The 18486-nt window shown below is 47.7% G+C and overlaps 3 protein-coding genes across 3 annotated transcripts; 2 read left to right on the top strand and 1 right to left on the bottom strand.

The window, feature by feature from the left end:
* The first annotated feature begins 6357 nt into the window (after positions 1 to 6357).
* LOC136466130 (protein RKD3-like) lies at positions 6358 to 7448 on the top strand. Its single transcript, XM_066464591.1, has 4 exons — positions 6358 to 6413; positions 6514 to 6572; positions 6662 to 7014; positions 7119 to 7448. Exons 1-4 carry the CDS (start codon positions 6358 to 6360, stop codon positions 7446 to 7448), a joined length of 798 nt encoding a protein of 265 aa, XP_066320688.1.
* A 570-nt stretch (positions 7449 to 8018) lies between these two features.
* Positions 8019 to 10548, bottom strand: LOC136467724 (geranylgeranyl diphosphate reductase, chloroplastic-like). The gene is made up of 3 exons (XM_066466495.1): positions 9975 to 10548; positions 8901 to 9362; positions 8019 to 8817 (listed from the first exon to the last, which is right to left on the bottom strand). The coding sequence occupies exons 1-3, from the start codon at positions 10454 to 10456 to the stop codon at positions 8382 to 8384; spliced, it is 1380 nt and encodes a 459-aa protein (XP_066322592.1). The 5' UTR covers positions 10457 to 10548; the 3' UTR covers positions 8019 to 8381.
* A 1948-nt stretch (positions 10549 to 12496) lies between these two features.
* Positions 12497 to 15389, top strand: LOC136464441 (soluble starch synthase 2-2, chloroplastic/amyloplastic). The gene is made up of 7 exons (XM_066463394.1): positions 12497 to 12545; positions 12617 to 12681; positions 12936 to 13013; positions 13111 to 13221; positions 13324 to 13368; positions 13701 to 13874; positions 14416 to 15389. The coding sequence occupies exons 1-7, from the start codon at positions 12497 to 12499 to the stop codon at positions 15352 to 15354; spliced, it is 1461 nt and encodes a 486-aa protein (XP_066319491.1). The 3' UTR covers positions 15355 to 15389.
* Positions 15390 to 18486: the final 3097 nt, after the last annotated feature.

The raw sequence follows: 18486 nt of genomic DNA, 5'->3' as shown, positions 1-18486 counted from the left end.
AGCTACGTATATGTTGCCCCTGAGAGTTAGAACCCCTTTCTCGGTAGGCATCTTGAGCACCAAATACCTGTAGTGAGGTATGGCCATGAATTTGGTGAGCGATGGTCGACCAAGGATAGCATGGTAGGTGCCGTCGAAGTCAACGACCATGAAGTTGACATAGTTAGTGCGGAAGTGGTCTGGGGTACCAAACTGCATAGGTAGCGTGATCTGCCCGAGAGGTGTAGAGCTCTATCTAGGGAGGACACCCTAGAATTGTGCCTCGTATGGTTTGAGATCCGCCTGGGTTATCTTCAGGGCTAGCAGACTGTTCTTGAATAGTATATCGATAGAACTGCCGCCATCAATCAGCACTCTGTCGAATTGAACCTTGTTGATACAAGGATCGAGGACCAGGGGAAAACATCCTAGCTCAGGTATTGTAGCCCATTGGTCTTTTCTGCTGAAGGAGATCTCACAGTGAGACCAAGGAGGGAGCCGCGGATCGGCGATGAGGTTGTCGATGTTGGCCACGTTCAAGTAGGCGCGGGCGAGCAGCTTGCATTCTTGTTTGGTCTCGATGGATACTTTGCCTCCAATGATGGTGTGGACATGATCGGTTGGCTTGACGTACTTGTGACGAGGATCTACGTCTTCATCATCGTTGTCTTCGTTGCGCTGTTCCCCTGCGTTGTTAGGCTTATTGGACGTATCCGGAGCCTGTTGATGCGTGTAGATAGACTTAAGAACGTGGCAATTCTCCATGGTATGGTTTGACTTGGGGTGGAGCTGGCAGGGTCCTTTCAATGCTTTGGCATAGTCTTCTTCGTAGTTGCGACGTCCACCACCTTTCTTAACGGTATTGACCTCACCGTCTGAAAGCTCTAGTTTGGTTTTGGTTAATTGATGAAACCCTAAGTGCTAACCTAGTTTATCAAGATGATTATGAGATAGGTAGCACTACTCTAAGTGATGAAGCAATGGCAAAGATCATGACAATGGTGATGGCATGGTGATGGTCAAATGCTTAAACTTGGAAAAGAAGAAAGAGAAAAACAAAAGGCTCAAGGCAAAGGTATAAAATGTAGGAGCCATTTTGTTTTAGTGATCAAGACACTTAGTGAGTGTGATCACATTTAGGATAGATAGCCATACTATTAAGAGGAGTGAAACTCGTATCGGAATGCGGTTATCAAAGTGCCACTAGATGCTCTAACTCTTTGCATATGCATTTAGGATCTAGTGGAGTGCTAACACCCTTGAAAATGTTTGTGAAAATATGCTAACACTTGTGCACAAGGTGATACACTTGGTGGTGTTGGCACAACTTCAAAGGAGGTGGTGTTTGCAGGGTTGAGATGGATTCGGCGCTTTCGGGAAAATGAAATGCCTATTTTCTATTGCGACGGATGCAAAATTCTTGGTGGTTGGCACACTTGAGCAAGGGTGAAGAAGTTAGAGTTGAAATAGAGTTGGTCGAAATGATGCTGGCGTCGGTCTACTGACCGAACGCTGGGTCACTCAGCGACCGGACGCTGAAAGGCTACGTTCGGTTGAGCTGTCAGATGGCACAGTGGCTAGGGTTGAGCACCGGACGCTGGTCTATGTCCGGTCAAGATGGACCAGACGCGTCCGGTCGAAAAAATATGCCTCGGGGAGCTTACTGGAAATGACCGAACGCTAGGGCTTCAGCGTCCGATAAGTTTTACTAGAGCGTCCGATCAGCTTCGCAGCCGTTGAAATCTGACGAACAGCGTTTGAAGCTGGTGACACGTGGCGTCCATCGGGCGACTAGACACTGAGGGCCAGCGTCCGGTCAGTATGACCGGAGCGTCCGGTCAGAGCGCGTTTTGCTTAGTGAAAGGGTATAATGACTCTATTTGATTAGGGCTCTATTTATAGCCCCATGGCTAGCTCATGGGGGTACTCTTGCACATTTTCATTGACATAACAACCTTGTGAGCTTAACCAAAGCCCTCCCACTCATCTCCATCATTGATCCATCATCATTGTGAGATTAGGAGAGAATCCAAGTACATTGCTTGAGTGATTGCATCTAGAGGCACTTGGTATTCGTGTTGCGCTGCGGATTTCGCTTGTTTCTCTTGGTGGTTGCCACCACCTAGACGGTTGGAGCAGCGATGGAGGATTGGCACGAGTCGGTGATTGTTCGTGGCCGCCTTCGGTGATTGTGAGGGGAGTTGTACCTTCCCCGGTGGAGTGCCGAAAGGTAACTTTAGTAAATTGCTCGTGTCATTGAGTTACCTCACTTGTGGGTCGGTTCTTGCGGCGCCCGACGTGTGGACGAGGTTTGTGAAACACCTCTTAGCCGCCGAACCACCAAGTGTTGGTCGACACAACGGGGACTAGCGTGTTGGCAAACACGTGAACCTCGGGAGAAAAAAATCGATTGTCTCTTATCATTTGCATTCTCCCGGTGATTGGCTTGATCTTCATCTTGTGATTGGTTCATCCCCTACACGGCGGTATAATCACCCTACTTGCCTATTTACATTCTTGCAAACTAGTTGATACAAGCTCTTTAGTGTAATTAGAATTGAGAGCTTGCTTTGTTATTTACATTCATCTAGTTGAGCTCTTTAGACTAGCAAGTTTGTGTGCCTAAGTAATCATTGCAACTAGAATTATTGGATAGGTGGCTTGCAACCCTTGTAGAGCTAGAGCAAGTTTATATTACGCTATTTGTCATACTAATCAAATTTCTCTAGTTAATTTGTAGATTTTTAAATAGGCTATTCACCCCCCTCTAGCCATATTAGGACCTTTCACCGTCGTCTTCCCGAGCACGCTTGCCCCTATAATCGTCACGGTGATTACGCCGCTAATTACGCTAGTCGCGGTGGTCGCAGGGGTCGTTGCGCTGGTTGCGGCGATCAAAATTGTCATTCCGACCATGGTTGCCGCGGTAGTCGTCGCGGTGTGGGGGTGGTCAGAGCATGGAACCCTTACTGCTTCTTCGATGATTATCTTTTTAGCATCGTCGGCATCCACATATTTCTTAGCAGTGGCTAGGAGCGCTGTGACTGATTCAGGTCTCTTGCGAAGAAGCTTGTCCTGTAGGGCATTGTGGAAGCGGAGACCAGTGATGAAAGCCTCGATTGCCTCATTGTTGGAGATTGATAGGACCTTGATGCGCATCTCTAAGAAACGCCAGATGTACTCACGTAGTGGCTCATCTTTCCGGTCTCGAATCCGCTACAGATCATATTTGTTGCCGGGTTGCTCGCAAGTAGCAATGAAGTTGTCGATGAAAGCTTGCTTGAGCTCTTACCAAGAATCAAAGTAGTTCGCCGGCAAGCTGACCAGCCATTTGTGACCTGCATGGCCGACAGCGACTAGGAAGTAGTTAGACATGATGTGCTCGTCAGCCATGGCTGATCTGCATGTAGTTTCATAGAGCATGACCCATAATTCGGGGTTCTCCTTGCCGACGTACTTCTAAAGTTTTTTGAGCTTGAAGTTCTTGGGCCATATGACTTGGCAAAGGTGCGGAGTAAACTGCTTCAACCCCGGAGGGTCATGGGCAGTATCATATTCCATACGGCGATAGCTTTTGTGGGATGCACGATCGTTGGCTCTTTGGTTGATGCGATCGCGCAGATCGCGTTCTCCGAGGTAATGGCGGAGATCGTTATTGCCATCACGGCGATCTCGGTTGCCACCCTAATTAACCCTGTGACCATGGTTATCACGGTGATTATCGCGGTTGTCCCGGTGGTTGTCGTCCCGGAAGTCGCGGCGGTTGTCACCCCGACGGCGGTTGTTGTCCCGACCACCATTATGGCCACCGTTTCCGCCTTGATGGTTGTCTGATGGGTCGTTGTTGCGCGAGCCACGTTGGTTGGATGGCTGTGAGCGACTTAAGTACTAGCGACTGTGGCTTGATTCGACTGAGACAGATGGAGCCCGGGCTTGATTTACAATCTCTGCGGTCTAGGCCATAGCAGCCGTCAGGTAAGCTTGTATATTATCATGAACTGCCTGTGTTTCTGGGGTGTTAGGTAGTCATTGCATTGTTGCCATAGCAACAGCTACGTTGGCGCTTAGAGTCCTAAAGACCTGCTTGTCCCCCACCCTGTCAAAGGCATTGTTAAGGTCGCGTGGCTAGACCCTTATGCGTCGGGCCTGCTCTTCTGCCTCGGCTTCAATTTGTCAGCGATTAAACCGGACAATATTGTGTGCTTCGTGTGCTAGCCTTTCTTGTTCTGTTTCGTCGACTACCGGTGGTTCGTCATTACTGACAACATTGATCAAGTCTCCTCGCCTTGGTGGGAAGGATGGGAATCGCGGGAATCCCGAGGCGTGGTCTGGGATATCCAGATTGTATTCAACGCCTTCATCGTCATGATGCTGGAGCTCGGTGTGAACGGAGGCATTAGATGCGATGCCGGACGAGGAGCTTGAGCCACCCTCTTGAACTGTGTGGACCGATCCTTCTTGATAATCCTCAATTCGGACCATGTTGATGAAGTTGCGTAGGCCGTAGGGCTGGACCTGGTGGTTCTCCATTGAGGCTTCGTACTCGAAGAGCCGGAGACCCGTCGCAGGGGCTGGCCGACAACGAATAGAGCGTCCTTCAGGAGTAGATGTGACCACGAGATTCGTACCGAGTCGTGCAGGACGACTGGCCCGAGTTGGTCGGGTAGATCTGTTGTGGGTCGTAGTTACCTGCTCATTAGGTTGACTTTGAATCAAACTTACCAGAGCTAGGGTTTCGACAAGTTTGGTGCCGACCCGATCGATGGAGTCGAGCAAGTCGGTGTTGACGATCTGCCTCCTTTTGTAGCGAGGAAGCAGACGACGGGTTGTTGGCGTGGCTGAAGACAATGCTGGCGTGGTCGGAGCCAGATCCACCGTGGTCAGAGCCATAGCCGATGTAGGTGAAGCAGTGGTCGGCATAGATTGAACCCACACCTCCTCCGGGGTCATGGCGATGAAGTCGTTGGAGCCAGTAGTCCAGGTGATCTGGCCGATGGTGAACGTGAGGCCGTTCGGGGTAGCCATGGAACCGGGGATGATGACCATCTTGTTCGCCTAGAGAGCAGTACGCATACCCTCTACCTGGCGCGCCACTGTCGACGAAATATGGTCGGCAGTCTACCTAGGGTATGACCAAGGTAGTAGATTATCGGCAGACAGATGCGTAAGCTACAAACAAGATGGTGACGCAAGACAGACACAAGATTTTATCCAGGTTCGGCCGCCGTAAAGGCGTAATACCTACGTCCTGCGTCTGATTGTATTGTTGTATGTCAATGAGAGATGTTTTTTAGAGGGGTCCCCTGTCCGCTTTATATAGTCCGGGGGCAGGGTTACAGATCTGGAAACTAATTCTAGCCAGTTATAATTGTCATAGGTGGCCAGATAAGGATTCCTATTCTAACCGACCAGGATCTCGTTTGACCTCCAAATCTGCCTTAAGTCCTTGCGCAGGATTCCGAATAGATTGGCCGGGCCGCGCGTCGTCTTCTAGTGGGCCAGACCTTCTGATCCGGGCCGACCCAAGCCTAGCCGTAAGGGTATATGGGTTAATACCCCCACAGTACAGGTTAAACTTTCTTAAATTTGACTAGATTTATACAAAATACTAACAACATTTGTGTCTCTAAATAAATTTATTATTAAAATATATTTAATAATTAACCTAATAATACTTACAATATTATGCATCATAAATATTAATAATTTCTTATATATATTTAGTTAAAGTTAAAAATATTTGACTTCACAATTATTTCGGTACAGAGCCCGTATGCATGACCATTTTTTTTTAATTTTGATGTTCATAGAAGATGCACGCGTGCATCGAGCCGACGTGAGAGGTGAGAGAAAAAGAGTTAGGCTTCAAAAATGGATATGTCTTGGAAGCCGTGAAGTTTCTAATAATGACATTGCCAAACGAATGACATTGTACTTCTCACTACGCATACACAGAGTCCTCTTCCCGTAATTAGATTTAATAGATTCGTCTTATAAATTAGTCACAATCTATATAATTAGTTTTATAATTAATCTATATTTAATATTTTAAATAGTGTTAGGGGATGTGTGGTTCGAGCTATTAAACTTTAATAGCTACTAAACGGTTTAGTCACTTTTAGTAACTCCAGAGTTACTAGAGATGACTAAAGTTCTTTGAGTAGCTTTTAGTCATAACGTTTGATTAAAAAGTTATTAAAAATGGCTAAAAGCTACTAAATTTAAAAGCTACTAGACAAACCAAACAAACCCTTAAATATATTTACTATAGTTGATGTGACGTGGACTAAATTTTACGAGGCTGGAAACAAACACCCCCTTAACCTGATGGCTGTAGCTCCTTTGTTCAGTAGCCTTGAACACTTCTTTCCTTCGCCAATGGAAGATCGTTTCTACGAGGAAGACGACTGGTACTTCCAGTTTCAGGATTTCAGGTACACCTTTCTCCAGGACTGTTCCCTACGATGAACATTTGTAAGGATTTTTTTTTTCTCTCTGTTTGATCGAATGCTACTCTTTTCCTGTCATGTGCAGTACTTTTGAGTCACGCTCAAGTGCTGGTGATTCTTCTTCAGAGAGCAGCTTCTCTCAAGGTACCACGACGCTTTGTTACAAGGATGCGCGCAAGCAAGCAACCATTGCACATTTTCTTGAGTTCATGTTCTTTCTTCTTTGAACGCAGGTGAGGTCGGCGACCTATTTGATGTTGACTTTCCCAGTTTCTGGGCTCAGATAGAGGAGGACGACGCGCATCGCAAGAGCAAGGAAGGCGACTGCGAGAAGGCCCTGATCGAGTCTGCCAATGTGCAGACGGTCGCAGAGATACCAGGACGTCGGGGCGGTGGGTCGTCAGAGACGAAGAAGGAACTGACTTTCGAGCAGGTGTCGCGGCACTTCTCCGTGCCGATCAAGCAGGCGGCGCGGGAGCTCAACGTGGGGGTCACCGTCCTGAAGAAGCAATGCAGGAAGCTCGGCATCCCGCGTTGGCCGCACCGGAAGGTGAAGAGTCTGCAGAAGCTCATCGACAACGTCCAGGTCTCTGCTTCTCTCGCTCTAGCACTGTCTTCAAGTTCGTTTCGGCTAGTAGATTTTCTCTGCAATCTTCATGAACTGACAAGAATGGAGCGCGCGTCCTGCAGGGGCTCGGGAAGGAGAATGCACAAGAGAACGGGCATCTGACCAGGAGCCTGGTGGAATTCCTTCAGCAGACGGTGAAGCTGCTCGGGGAGAGGCCCGATGTGATGCTGGATCAGAGGACGATAGAGCTCAGTCAGGTGTGCTTCAAGGAGAATGCACAAGAGGACGGGCATCTGACCAGGAGCGTGGTGGAATTCCTGCAGCTGACCAAGAAGATGATCGAGGAGAGGCCCGATGTGACTCTGGATCAGAGGACGAAGCACCTCAGGCAGGTGTGCTTCAAGGAGAGCTTCAAGAGGAAGCGCCTCATAGGCTGCCATGGCACCTGGTGAAGGATGCCTCTGCTTGCCGATTTGGTCCCTGAATTTTGTGCTGGTGCAGGTCTGATCACATAGGAATTTTGTCTGATGGCAACGCGTCAGTCTTTCAGTGTATGTAATTAGCAGTAATGTTAGCCATAGTGTGTTGACCTTCAGATTAGGCATGCCATTGAGCAGTAAGTTAACTAGGGCAGCAGTCAGCCGTCTCGTAGTGTAATTAGCAGTAGGGTATGGTGTAGTATGATGACCTTAAGATCAGGTGTAGTATGATGACCTCAAGATCAGGCTTGCCATTGGGCAGTAAGTTAACTGGACAGCAGTTGATGAATCATTTTGTTGTGTTTATCTCTTCTTGCCATCCTCCCACTTCGGATTTTAGAATAGTTCTGCCATGAATTCTCTGTCTTTTGCCTGTTACTTTGTGGAGAGGTGTCTTTGCTTAATGCTAAGACTGGGGCTGAGCCCTAAAACTCTAAAAAAAAAAATCTGTGTGAGAACTGCTAGACGAGCAGTCCAACAGTCTCGATATATTTGCTTCCTCGTCAGAGTTCAGAAACTAAAGATACAGGGACACAGTAATCAGAACCAGAACGGGGAAATTTTAGTTTCATTATTATGTTTTGATCTATTATACATTCATTCACGTCGAGGTTTGCCGTCGTCAGCAATCCAATCGATGAACTGCTCCGAGTTCTCAACATCATCAGATGCTATATGTTGCAGGATCGATCGATACAAACAGGCAGCACCTTGATCTACTTGCTGCACTTGCACAACCTCTCTTTCTCTCCTCTCCGTGCCCATTGTCCACGCACGTTGGCCTCAATTAACCCGGTTGATCAGCCGCAAATCTCTGCTAGTTCACCGATCAGCTGCGACTCCAACAACTAAAGTGAATGCCATTTCGACGACGACGACGACGATGGCGACGTCGCAAGCGGCAGCTCACAAGGTGACCTTCTCCATCTCCCGTCGCAGCGCGATGGCCCTGACGAGGCTGCCGATGGTGTTGACGGCGAGCTTGATGTCGTCGAGCGGGTTGCCCGGCACGACGCGCTTGTAGAGGTAGCTGTCGAAGGTCATCTTCTGCACGTAGTCGTCGGCGCACATCTCCACGAACGCCTCCCGCGCCGCGTTGGAGCGGTAGAACACCTTCTGCAGGATGTCCAGCACCTTGTACGTGGGCCAGTAGAGGCGGTCGAACTCGGCCAGGTACTTACGCAGGTCGCTCTCCTCCACCATCCGCGTCCCGTTGGCGGAGCCCGCCACGATGGCCTCGGCGCACATCCGCCCGCTCTTCGCCGCGAAGTAGATGCCCTCGCCGGAGCACTTGGTCACGTACCCCGCGGCGTCGCCCACCAGCGTCACCCGCCCGGACACCCTGCATTTTGTTGGTCAATTTGCCAGTCATGTCCGGCAACCGCATGCCATTCTTGCCCCGAGAAACTCATGGTAGTATGGTACCTCTTGGGCCTGGGGTGCTCGGGGATGGGGTGCGCCTCGACGCGGATGATCTTGCCGCCCTCGATCTTGTCCTTGGCGCGGAGGCGCGTGGCGGCCTGGAACTTCTTGATGTCGGCCTTGTGCGTGACGGTGCCGGTGCCGACGGCGACGTGGTCGCACTTGGGGAACACCCAGCCGTAGAAGTCGGGCGAGACGTCGTCGCCGACGTACATCTCCGCGCGCTCCTCGTAGTACACCATCTTGTCGTCGGGGATCTTGACGCGCTCCTGGAACGCGATGGCGTACTCGTAGTCGCCCGCGCCCATGTCCTTGGCCACGCGGGAGTTGGCGCCGTCCGCGCCCACGATCGCGTCCACCTCGAACGACCGCTTCTCACCGCCGATCTTGCCGTTGCTGCTGCTGCTGTCGTAGTGGTTGTAGTGCACCACGTACGAGCCGTTCGGCTCCTTGGGCGCCTCGTACCTGAGCAAAACAATCAGATAGATCAAGTCTCACCGCGCGTTCACTTGTTGCACACCAAGTCACCAACTGACATTCAAGATTTCAGAGTTGGCTTTTAAAGCATGCAGATCCAATTTTGGATATGTGCTTTGATTCATTCGATTTGAATCGAATTCCATGAAGGTTGTGGCAGGACTAGAATTGAGGGTCAGGGCACTCTCAATGCAGAAATCATCATAGTACGTTAATTGTGTTGACACCTAAACGTTTCGCCGGCGTGACAAAATAGTTATTGAAGAGACTAAACCATGTCTACACGAGAACTAAGACATGAAGGGATATGATTTGTAGAGAATGGAGAGAATGCATGTGATTGAATAAAAAATTGTTCGGTAAAAACTATGCATTAAGACCATGGTTACACGTAGCATCTATAGAAATTAATAGGTATTTCTAGCATTGGGAGACAAATTAAGATCAAATATTTCCCCCCCTAGGAAAGTAAAATCAATTTGTACTAGTAGGCACAAGCAGCATGCAATTCAAAATGCTGCCAACATCAGTGCAAGAGTATGAATGACAGCATTCACTTCAGTTCCTGTAAAATCTTGCTGTTGGGTTTTCCGTGCATACCTTAGGAAGAGGCCGTTGACGACCTCCGCGCCGGCGGACTGTGCCCGTGAGCGGAGGTAGGCGTCGAGCACCTCGCGCCTGACCATCCCGATGTACTCGTGGGGCGCGAGCGTGCGGCCGATGTCGACGGCGACGTTGGACGGCGAAATCATCTTCATCTTCCTCACCTTGCGGTCCACGAGGTCGAGCGGCAGGTCGAACTCCGACACCATGCACAGCGGGATGGCGCCGCCGCAGGGCTTGCAGTTGTCCATCTTCCGCTCGATCAGCACCGTCTCCACGCCGCCCTTCGCCAGCGCCTCCGCCGCGGCGCCGCCCGCGGGGCCGCCTCCCACCACCGCCACCCGCAGCCGCCGCCCGTTCGGCAGCTTCGGGCTCGACGCCGCCGCGCGCGTCACCACCATCCGCGCCCTCCGGCTGCCCCCCGCCGGGCGGGCCCGGCACGAGGACGGCAGTGCCACGGCGGAGGAGAGGGAGGTCATTGTTGCCAGGATTCTTGGCTAACGGACTCGCCTTTGGGAGGGAGGAGGATCTTTCGTTTGAACTCGACGTTCTCGAGTGCGAGCTCCGACCTCCGACCTCCGAGGGGAGCGTAGTAGTGAAGTGAGAGTGGAGGGATAGGATGAGGGGAGATTGCGGGATATGCTGGCCGTTTGATCGAGAAATTGGACGGTCTGGATCGTGTAAGGATCAGGTTTTGTTTGTTTCCGCTTTTTTGTTGTTGGATCGGGCGTGTGGTTGAGCTGTGTGCCAAATCACATGAGCGGTGAACTCTTGGACCCTTCTGCGAGTACGTGGGTGGTGCGCTGCCACGTCGTATTGTTTGAAGATCTTTCACCGAGGCCGTGACATTCTTGTTAAAAAGATCTACAGCAGTATTAGACTAGCCCGGGCAACTATCCAAGGTTTGTCATGCACTTACGCTTTTCAATATAAAATGCCCATTTTTTTTACTTGGATTAACTGTGTAAATGAGAGCACACTAACTTAGTGTAGTGACTTAGCCTTTGTGTGCTTAGAGATCATAGTCATTAGAGTTGTGGTAGGTGGCTTGCATTTTTAATATGCTAGTTCAACACTCGCTTCGCCGTTTAATTGTCTAACATCTTTGCTAAGTGTTGTTGTAGAAATTTTCAATAGGCTATTCATCCCCTCTGGTTATTAGGATTTTTCACCTTACAAAAAGGGAAGCCCCAACACCAGGGCAGCAAATGATATTTAGGTGATTGGTTTGAGCTTGATCTCTAGAGGTATTCTAAAACTTCGTGTTATTCTGTGATCATCAGAGAATAAATTTCACCTATTACCTTATAGGAGGTAATGTGTGATCATCACCGTCCGGTCAAAATAAATGAATAGCACACAATTGTTTGGGAGTACCGCAACAAAGCTAAATTTTGTTAGTCTTGTTAGTTTTGTAATTGATGTGAGCCTGAATGAGATTGTTATTGTTGGAGATCTCATTTTATTATTATGATTTGTGTTCCTAAATGATTGATACTGAACTCAACGTAATTATAAGTAATTATATAAGATGATGTTCGTTCCTTTATTTTACCGAAGCAAAAAGAAAACATAACCATTCAAAATAAAAACATTAAAAAAAGATAGTAATATGTACCAGGGAATGTCATAACGGGTAAAAAGAACTATAGGGATAAAACAGTCTTTTCCTCTAGGACTTAATAGCGTTATAACACTAAACTAATGGAAGTTTCAAATAAAATAGAAAAACTTGAGATGGTGACGGGTAGCAAAAAATTTGAGTTTCGGTGTCAAATAAGAAACCAGTATTATTTCTGGTGTCAAATAGAAAATTTTCTCTTAGGTGATTGGTTTGAGCTTGGTCTTAATAGGTATTCTAAAACTTCCTTATTTGTAGTTAACTTTCAGAAGCTATTCATACTCTCTCTGGACGACATAAAATCCTTTCATAATCCACCTAAACTTAGTCTGAAACAACAGAAATAACAGGTCACATCTTGATCCGAATCAGCAACTAGCAGCATTTTATACACCCACACGGATAACATGCCGGACACACGCGCCTTTGCTCACATGCCCACCTGTCAGTCAGAAACGACCGAGTAACGATTCTCTCAAGCCTCAGGCTCTCAGCCCCTCATGTACGTCTCAGAAGTCAGAAGCACCGGGACCCGTTTCTGGATGGAGAGTATACCCCATATTCACCTCCCAAACCTGTGACACCTGCGACGAAGCAAAGTCAGAGCGCTGCAAATCAAAACGGAACGGTTGGGAGCAGCAGTGCGAGCAAATCCGCAGAGCTGGTGTCCGAACCCAAAGCTGAACCATCAGCTCCTGTCACCAAGACAGAAACCGCTGCCAGTGCGAAGGTTGAAGAGCTGAAGCCCGCAGTGGATGATGCTAAACCGGTGGAAGGCATAGGCATCGCTGAACCGGTGGATGCTAAGGCGGACGCCGCTCCAGCTACTGATGCGGCGGCGAGCGCTGCTGATGACAGTGAGGACAAGGAACCTGGCCCTTTCGCTGGTCCTAATGTGATGAATATCGTCGTGGTGGCTTCTGAATGTGCACCTTTCTGCAAGACAGGTAAATTGCATTTCTGCTGAGCGTCTCCACATCCAAACTAAGCAACTGCCCTGACAACCGCTATGGCATAGGTGGCCTTGGAGATGTTGTGGGTGCTTTGCCTAAGGCTTTGGCGAGGAGAGGACACCGTGTTATGGTATTCATCTCTTCCATTTCATTATATTTATGCACTCTACGAGAGACAACAGATGCTGTTTCAGCTGCCATGCACCTGAATGCAGATTCTGAACTCTTGTCCTTTGTGAAACATGTGGAAAAAAAGGTCAATAGTCATACTACTGTAACCTGAAGTTTTGTGTCAGTGCTCTAGTATACTTTTACAAAAAAAGGGAGGAAATTATAATTCATATGTGATCAGAAAAGTAATGCGATTTTGTGTTCCAATATCAGGTCGTGATACCAAGATATGGAGAGTATGCAGAAGCCCGGGATTTAGGTGTACGGCGACGTTACAGGGTAGCTGGACACGTATGGAAAAAAAATAGAAACAAAGAGTCTGTAGTACTGGTCCTGTATGAAAGAAAAAGATGAGAGGCCTGATTTTTTTCCTCCTGTGGGTTTTCAGGATTCAGAAGTTACTTATTTTCACTCTTACATTGATGGAGTTGATTTTGTATTCATAGAAGCCCCTCCCTTCCTGCACCGGCACAATGATATTTATGGAGGAGAAAGATCGGTAAACACCAATTTTCAAGTGCCTTTTCTAACAGTAGAAAATTCAATTGGAAACCTGTCATATTTATCTAAACTGTCTCTGTATTTAATCAATTGATGGCAGGATATTTTGAAGCGCATGATTTTGTTCTGCAAGGCCGCTGTTGAGGTACTACTAGACATTGGTTTCTAAGCAATTCACAAAGAGAACTAATTTGGACTTTAAAATATCTGATTGCTTACTGACCAATACAAAGATAAATTCATTACTGGCAAACTTTGATAAGTCAACAGTGTCCAGGCCCCGTAAAATTGTACTTGTACAATATGCACACTGCCCCATAGATAAATTCTTGTTTTTATTCTATTTTCCAAGCTGTCTACGCACCTCATTGAATAGTTTGTGTCATAACAAACTCGATTATAGCTCATGTCTGTTATAGTTTGTTGTGGGCGGATAAATCTGCATTATCTTCCTTTTCAAATTTATTCTGAACGCAGGTTCCATGGTATGCTCCATGTGGCGGTACCGTCTATGGTGATGGCAACTTAGTTTTCATTGCTAATGATTGGCATACCGCACTTCTGCCTGTCTATCTAAAGGCTTATTACCGGGACAATGGTTTGATGAAGTATGCTCGCTCTGTGCTTGTGATACACAACATTGCTCATCAGGTTTTGCACCTTAAACTTATGCTGCCTCTTGTTTTCTCTCATAATACTTAACCTAGAAGCCTATCATCATGTTCTTAGTTGACTACTGATCTGAAACTCGGATGAAACGAAACTATGAAATTTTTTGAAAGGATAAAATGTGGTCGTAGATAAGGAAAGTTACCCATGTGAGGAAATGTTTTTGTGATATATATTCTTAGGAATAATTTTGCTGGATATGTTTTAGGCTTTGCTATTTTGAGGGATCGATTAGGTTCTTTCCTATTTTCAGCATCAGTTCTTTGCTACTTTCAGGCAACAATTTGGTTCATTGTAACTTTCAGGTTTCATTTAGTTAGTTCTTATGGCAATGAATATGCTAGTAGTCTTAGTTCATGAAACTTAATGAACAATTATGTGCTCAAGACATAAATTATTGTGTAGGTTAATGTATTTCAGTTAGCTTTTGCTCATTTGTACTTTCAAAAAAAAGCTTTGTTCATTTGACCTGACACGGCCAAAATGACTGATGCAGTTATGCTCAATTTAACATTTGCTGCAGGGTCGTGGCCCTGTAGACGACTTCGTCATTTTTTACTTGCCTGAACACTACATCGATCACTTCAAACTGTACGACAATATCGGTGGCGATCACAGCAACGTTTTCGCTGCGGGGCTGAAGACAGCAGATCGGGTGGTGACCGTCAGCAATGGCTACCTGTGGGAGTTGAAGACTTCGGAAGGTGGGTGGGGCCTCCACGACATCATAAATCAGAACGACTGGAAGCTGCAGGGCATCGTGAACGGCATCGACATGAGCGAGTGGAACCCCGCTGTGGACGTGCACCTCCACTCTGACGGCTACACCAACTACACGTTCGAGACGCTGGACACGGGCAAGCGGCAGTGCAAGGTCGCCCTGCAGGTCCGCGACGACGTGCCACTGATCGGGTTCATCGGGCGTCTGTATGGACAGAAGGGCGTGGACCTCATCGCCGACGCGATCCACTGGATCGCGGGGCAGGACGTGCAGCTGGTGATGCTGGGCACCGGGCGCCCCGACCTGGAGGACATGCTGCGGTGGTGCGAGGCGGAGCACAACGACAAGGTGCGCGCGTGGGTCGGGTTCTCGGTTCCCCTGGCGCACCGCATCACGGCGGGCGCGGACATCCTGCTAATGCCGTCGCGGTTCGAGCCGTGCGGGCTGAACCAGCTCTACGCGATGGCGTACGGGACCGTGCCCGTGGTGCACGCCGTGGGCGGGCTCCGGGACACGGTGGCGCCGTTCGACCCGTTCAACGACACCGGGCTCGGGTGGACCTTCGACCGCGCGGAGGCGAATCGGATGATCGACGCGCTCTCGCACTGCCTCAACACGTACCGGAACTACAAGGAGAGCTGGCGCGGCCTGCAGGCGCGCGGCATGGCGCAGGACCTCAGCTGGGACCACGCCGCCGTTCTGTATGAGGACGTCCTCGTCAAGGCCAAGTATCAGTGGTGAGTGAGTTTAATTGGCGACGCCGACGCCCTCCTGTCGCGGGACCTGGACGCGCTGGGCATGTTATTTAGGCGGCTCTTCTCTCCCGGCTTTGATGCGCGCGGCGCACTTGCGCGATTGGCGCTGGGCGATGGTGCTTGGCCTACGTCGGCTACGTGCCTTGGGAATTTGGGCGGGTGCGATGATGCCACTGGGCACCGGGCGCGGGGTAGTATGAATGCGACGGTGATGTATGTGAGCATACGTTGATGCCCTGCATTTGGTTCGTAGTCTATTAAATCACGTTGGGTCTGGTTCGAGGTAATTTAAACTACTCCGTATTGAGTTGGAGATCAGGCGCATGGCATTCCCGCCGATAAATGGAGTTCTATGTTAGGCAGTCCCGATGAAAGAAACGGATAGTTTCTATAACATAGGATACCGCACCAAAAAAATACTGCATTTGGTTCGTAGTCTATTAAATCACGTTGGGTCTGGTTCGAGGTAATGTAAACTACTCCGTATTGAGTTGGAGATCAGGCGCATGGCATTCCCGCCGATAAATGGGGAGTTCTATGTTACTTATCGCCACTTCTGTTGTATATATTTATTGATACTGACAAGTTTTTCACTCCAAGCACGTATTTACAATCCTATTTGTAGAGCTAAAAATCCACACAGATTCTAGTGCGAAAGAATCACTTCTTCGTTTACACTAGGAATTGGGAGTTAAGAAATTCACTTCTCAGTGCTCCCTCTCCAATCTCCGTCGAGGTCACTTCAGAATTAATTCTTATCTACTCACCGCACTGCTCCCTCATAAGATTTAACTTTAACTTAATCACTCCATCAAAGAATCAAGAAGTGGAGCTCTACCAAACAAGCCCTCGTATGGGCACACTGGATGTGTTTAGTTTAGTGGTTTTGTTAAGGAATTTCAACTTGATGTATGTCCTGCAATCATCAAATTTCCAATTCTCTCTCATCTTTTAAACACTAGGGCTTCGTTTAGGACGAGAGGGAAATTCGCCCAGGAACAGCAGCCCTCTAACTAAGGGGATTTATGTGGACGATCAGATCCCCTTCCATGGTAGGGGAGATCAACAATGCCCCCCACTGCTGTTTGGGTACATCTAACTCCAGAGAGATGGAGGCGGTCGTTGTTGATGACACCGCTTGCTTGCATCGTGAACTTGATGACACCACTTGCTTTCATCATGAACGAGATGCCAGGACGACTCTGGATCATAAAGGCACATCGACTGAGGTGTAGATGGGGCACGAGGCGACTGAGGCAAGGCTACGAGGACAACGGTTGTTGGCGCGTGCTAGCATAACCTCTCGTCTCGCTCTAGTGCACGGGGAAGCCATCCCCGGACACAAGAGGTGGGGGAGAGTCACCCTAGGGAAAAGGCTTGGGTCAGCCCACCCTCACGTGAGCTTCCAAATGGCGGAGTTAGGTGGCCTGGGGCTAATTCTGCATGTGTGCGAAGGGTGGGGGTTTCCTAGGGAAAATGTCGGGATGGCCCCTTGGATTGGGCCTCCCAAATGAGGCCTAGGTGTATTCCCTCCCTCTTAATCCTTGATATTCTCCTTTGCCTTGCTTCCTTTGTGTTGAAGCCTTCTATTTCTCCACCAAAACTTATGGAATCTCGCTTCAATTTTCATCTATCCAAAGGAAAGCTTGCTTTAGTTTCATCCTCTCCCCCTTCCTCATCCATCCCGAAAAGGTCCTCAAGTGTACATTTTCCTCTACATGAAATTTACACAAAGAGAGGTATTAGTAGCAAAGTTGTACATGTGGGCAATATTTTACCATCGTTCCAATTAGGAAGCACAATCCATTTGGGGGAGTATAGTATTCTTCTTCACCTTCCCTCCTTTTTGCCTCAATCTATGGGACATACAATAGACTTGAACACATGTTACTCCTAAAACTACACAAGCTATAGATCAAGCTCCCCATGATGTGTGCATTGCGTGATTGAATCACTTATATGATACCAACAAAAACATTGTGATACCAAATGAGAACCATGAATGTTGATTATGACATCAATTAGGAAACGGGTCCTATAAATTGGGCACAAGAGTATAGGAAACAAAGTTCAATATGCCTTACCGTGGGGAACGGGAACCTGTGTAGAGTTGCCCTGCCCACCATTGTCTCATTGACATGCAAACTCAGTAGGGTCGCCCGTAAGCTGTTACAAATGTAACTTGCTTCTCTTGCTTACATATGAGTTATTAGTTTGATGCACACTCTACAACAAAGAAAAAGAGATAACTAAGACAAGCAATAGAGAGAAGAGAATCAAATAATTAACAACATTATCTGCTTGCACTATGCTTAGGCCTTTAGCATGAGGTTGTAATGTGGACCAGGCAACTAAGCAAGGTGTAATTTGTATAGTTGATGGTAAAACTTTTACATCTCACGAGAAAAAAGGACCATCGGTAATGTCATTAGTCTACAAAGCGGGATATGAGTGAATTGTACAAGCAATGGCCCTGTTCGCTTGTCTTATAATCCGTACTTTTCAGTTTATTTTTTCAGCCGAAACGAACGGGACCAATATGTGGTACTAAATTAAACGAAGTTTAGGTCCCATGTATTGATATATAGCTCAAGAGTCAAGATTGTGATATGAACCAAAGCAATAAAGCAAGATGTAGCATGTAGTTCGTTTATGGCGGAACAACTATTTCCAACTACAATAGACATAAACAGTAATTACTAATGAAGTGATTTGAAAGCACACAAGATGCAAGACATAGGGCATGCATAGATCCATAGAGCTAATAATTAGCTTCTTTGGATCCAACGGGTTCGACTAATAGTTAAGCCAATTGTTAATTGAATGCCAACTAACTAATATCCTACTGGTTGGACAAAACTAGCTAATAGCATCTAATAGTTAGCTAGCTTTTTTTTACGAATCTAGAGGGGCCGGGGCCCCTGCAGTATTTATTAAAGAAAAAGTAGTAGTTCAATACAAAAGGAGCCAAACAAAAGAGGAGGGGAGCAAAGACTAGTTAGCTAGCTAATATTAGTGATGAACTATTAGCTAGCTAATTATTAGCCGCTAATTATTCAAACAGAGCCATGGCACAAGAATTTAACAGGACACTAGCTATGTAAATGCGTGGACCATC

This window comes from Miscanthus floridulus, chromosome 7 (assembly GCF_019320115.1).
Source record: "Miscanthus floridulus cultivar M001 chromosome 7, ASM1932011v1, whole genome shotgun sequence".
Classification (NCBI taxonomy): domain Eukaryota; kingdom Viridiplantae; phylum Streptophyta; class Magnoliopsida; order Poales; family Poaceae; genus Miscanthus; species Miscanthus floridulus.
Note: the sequence above shows the minus strand (reverse complement) of the source record. Positions and strands in the feature narration are given on the sequence as shown.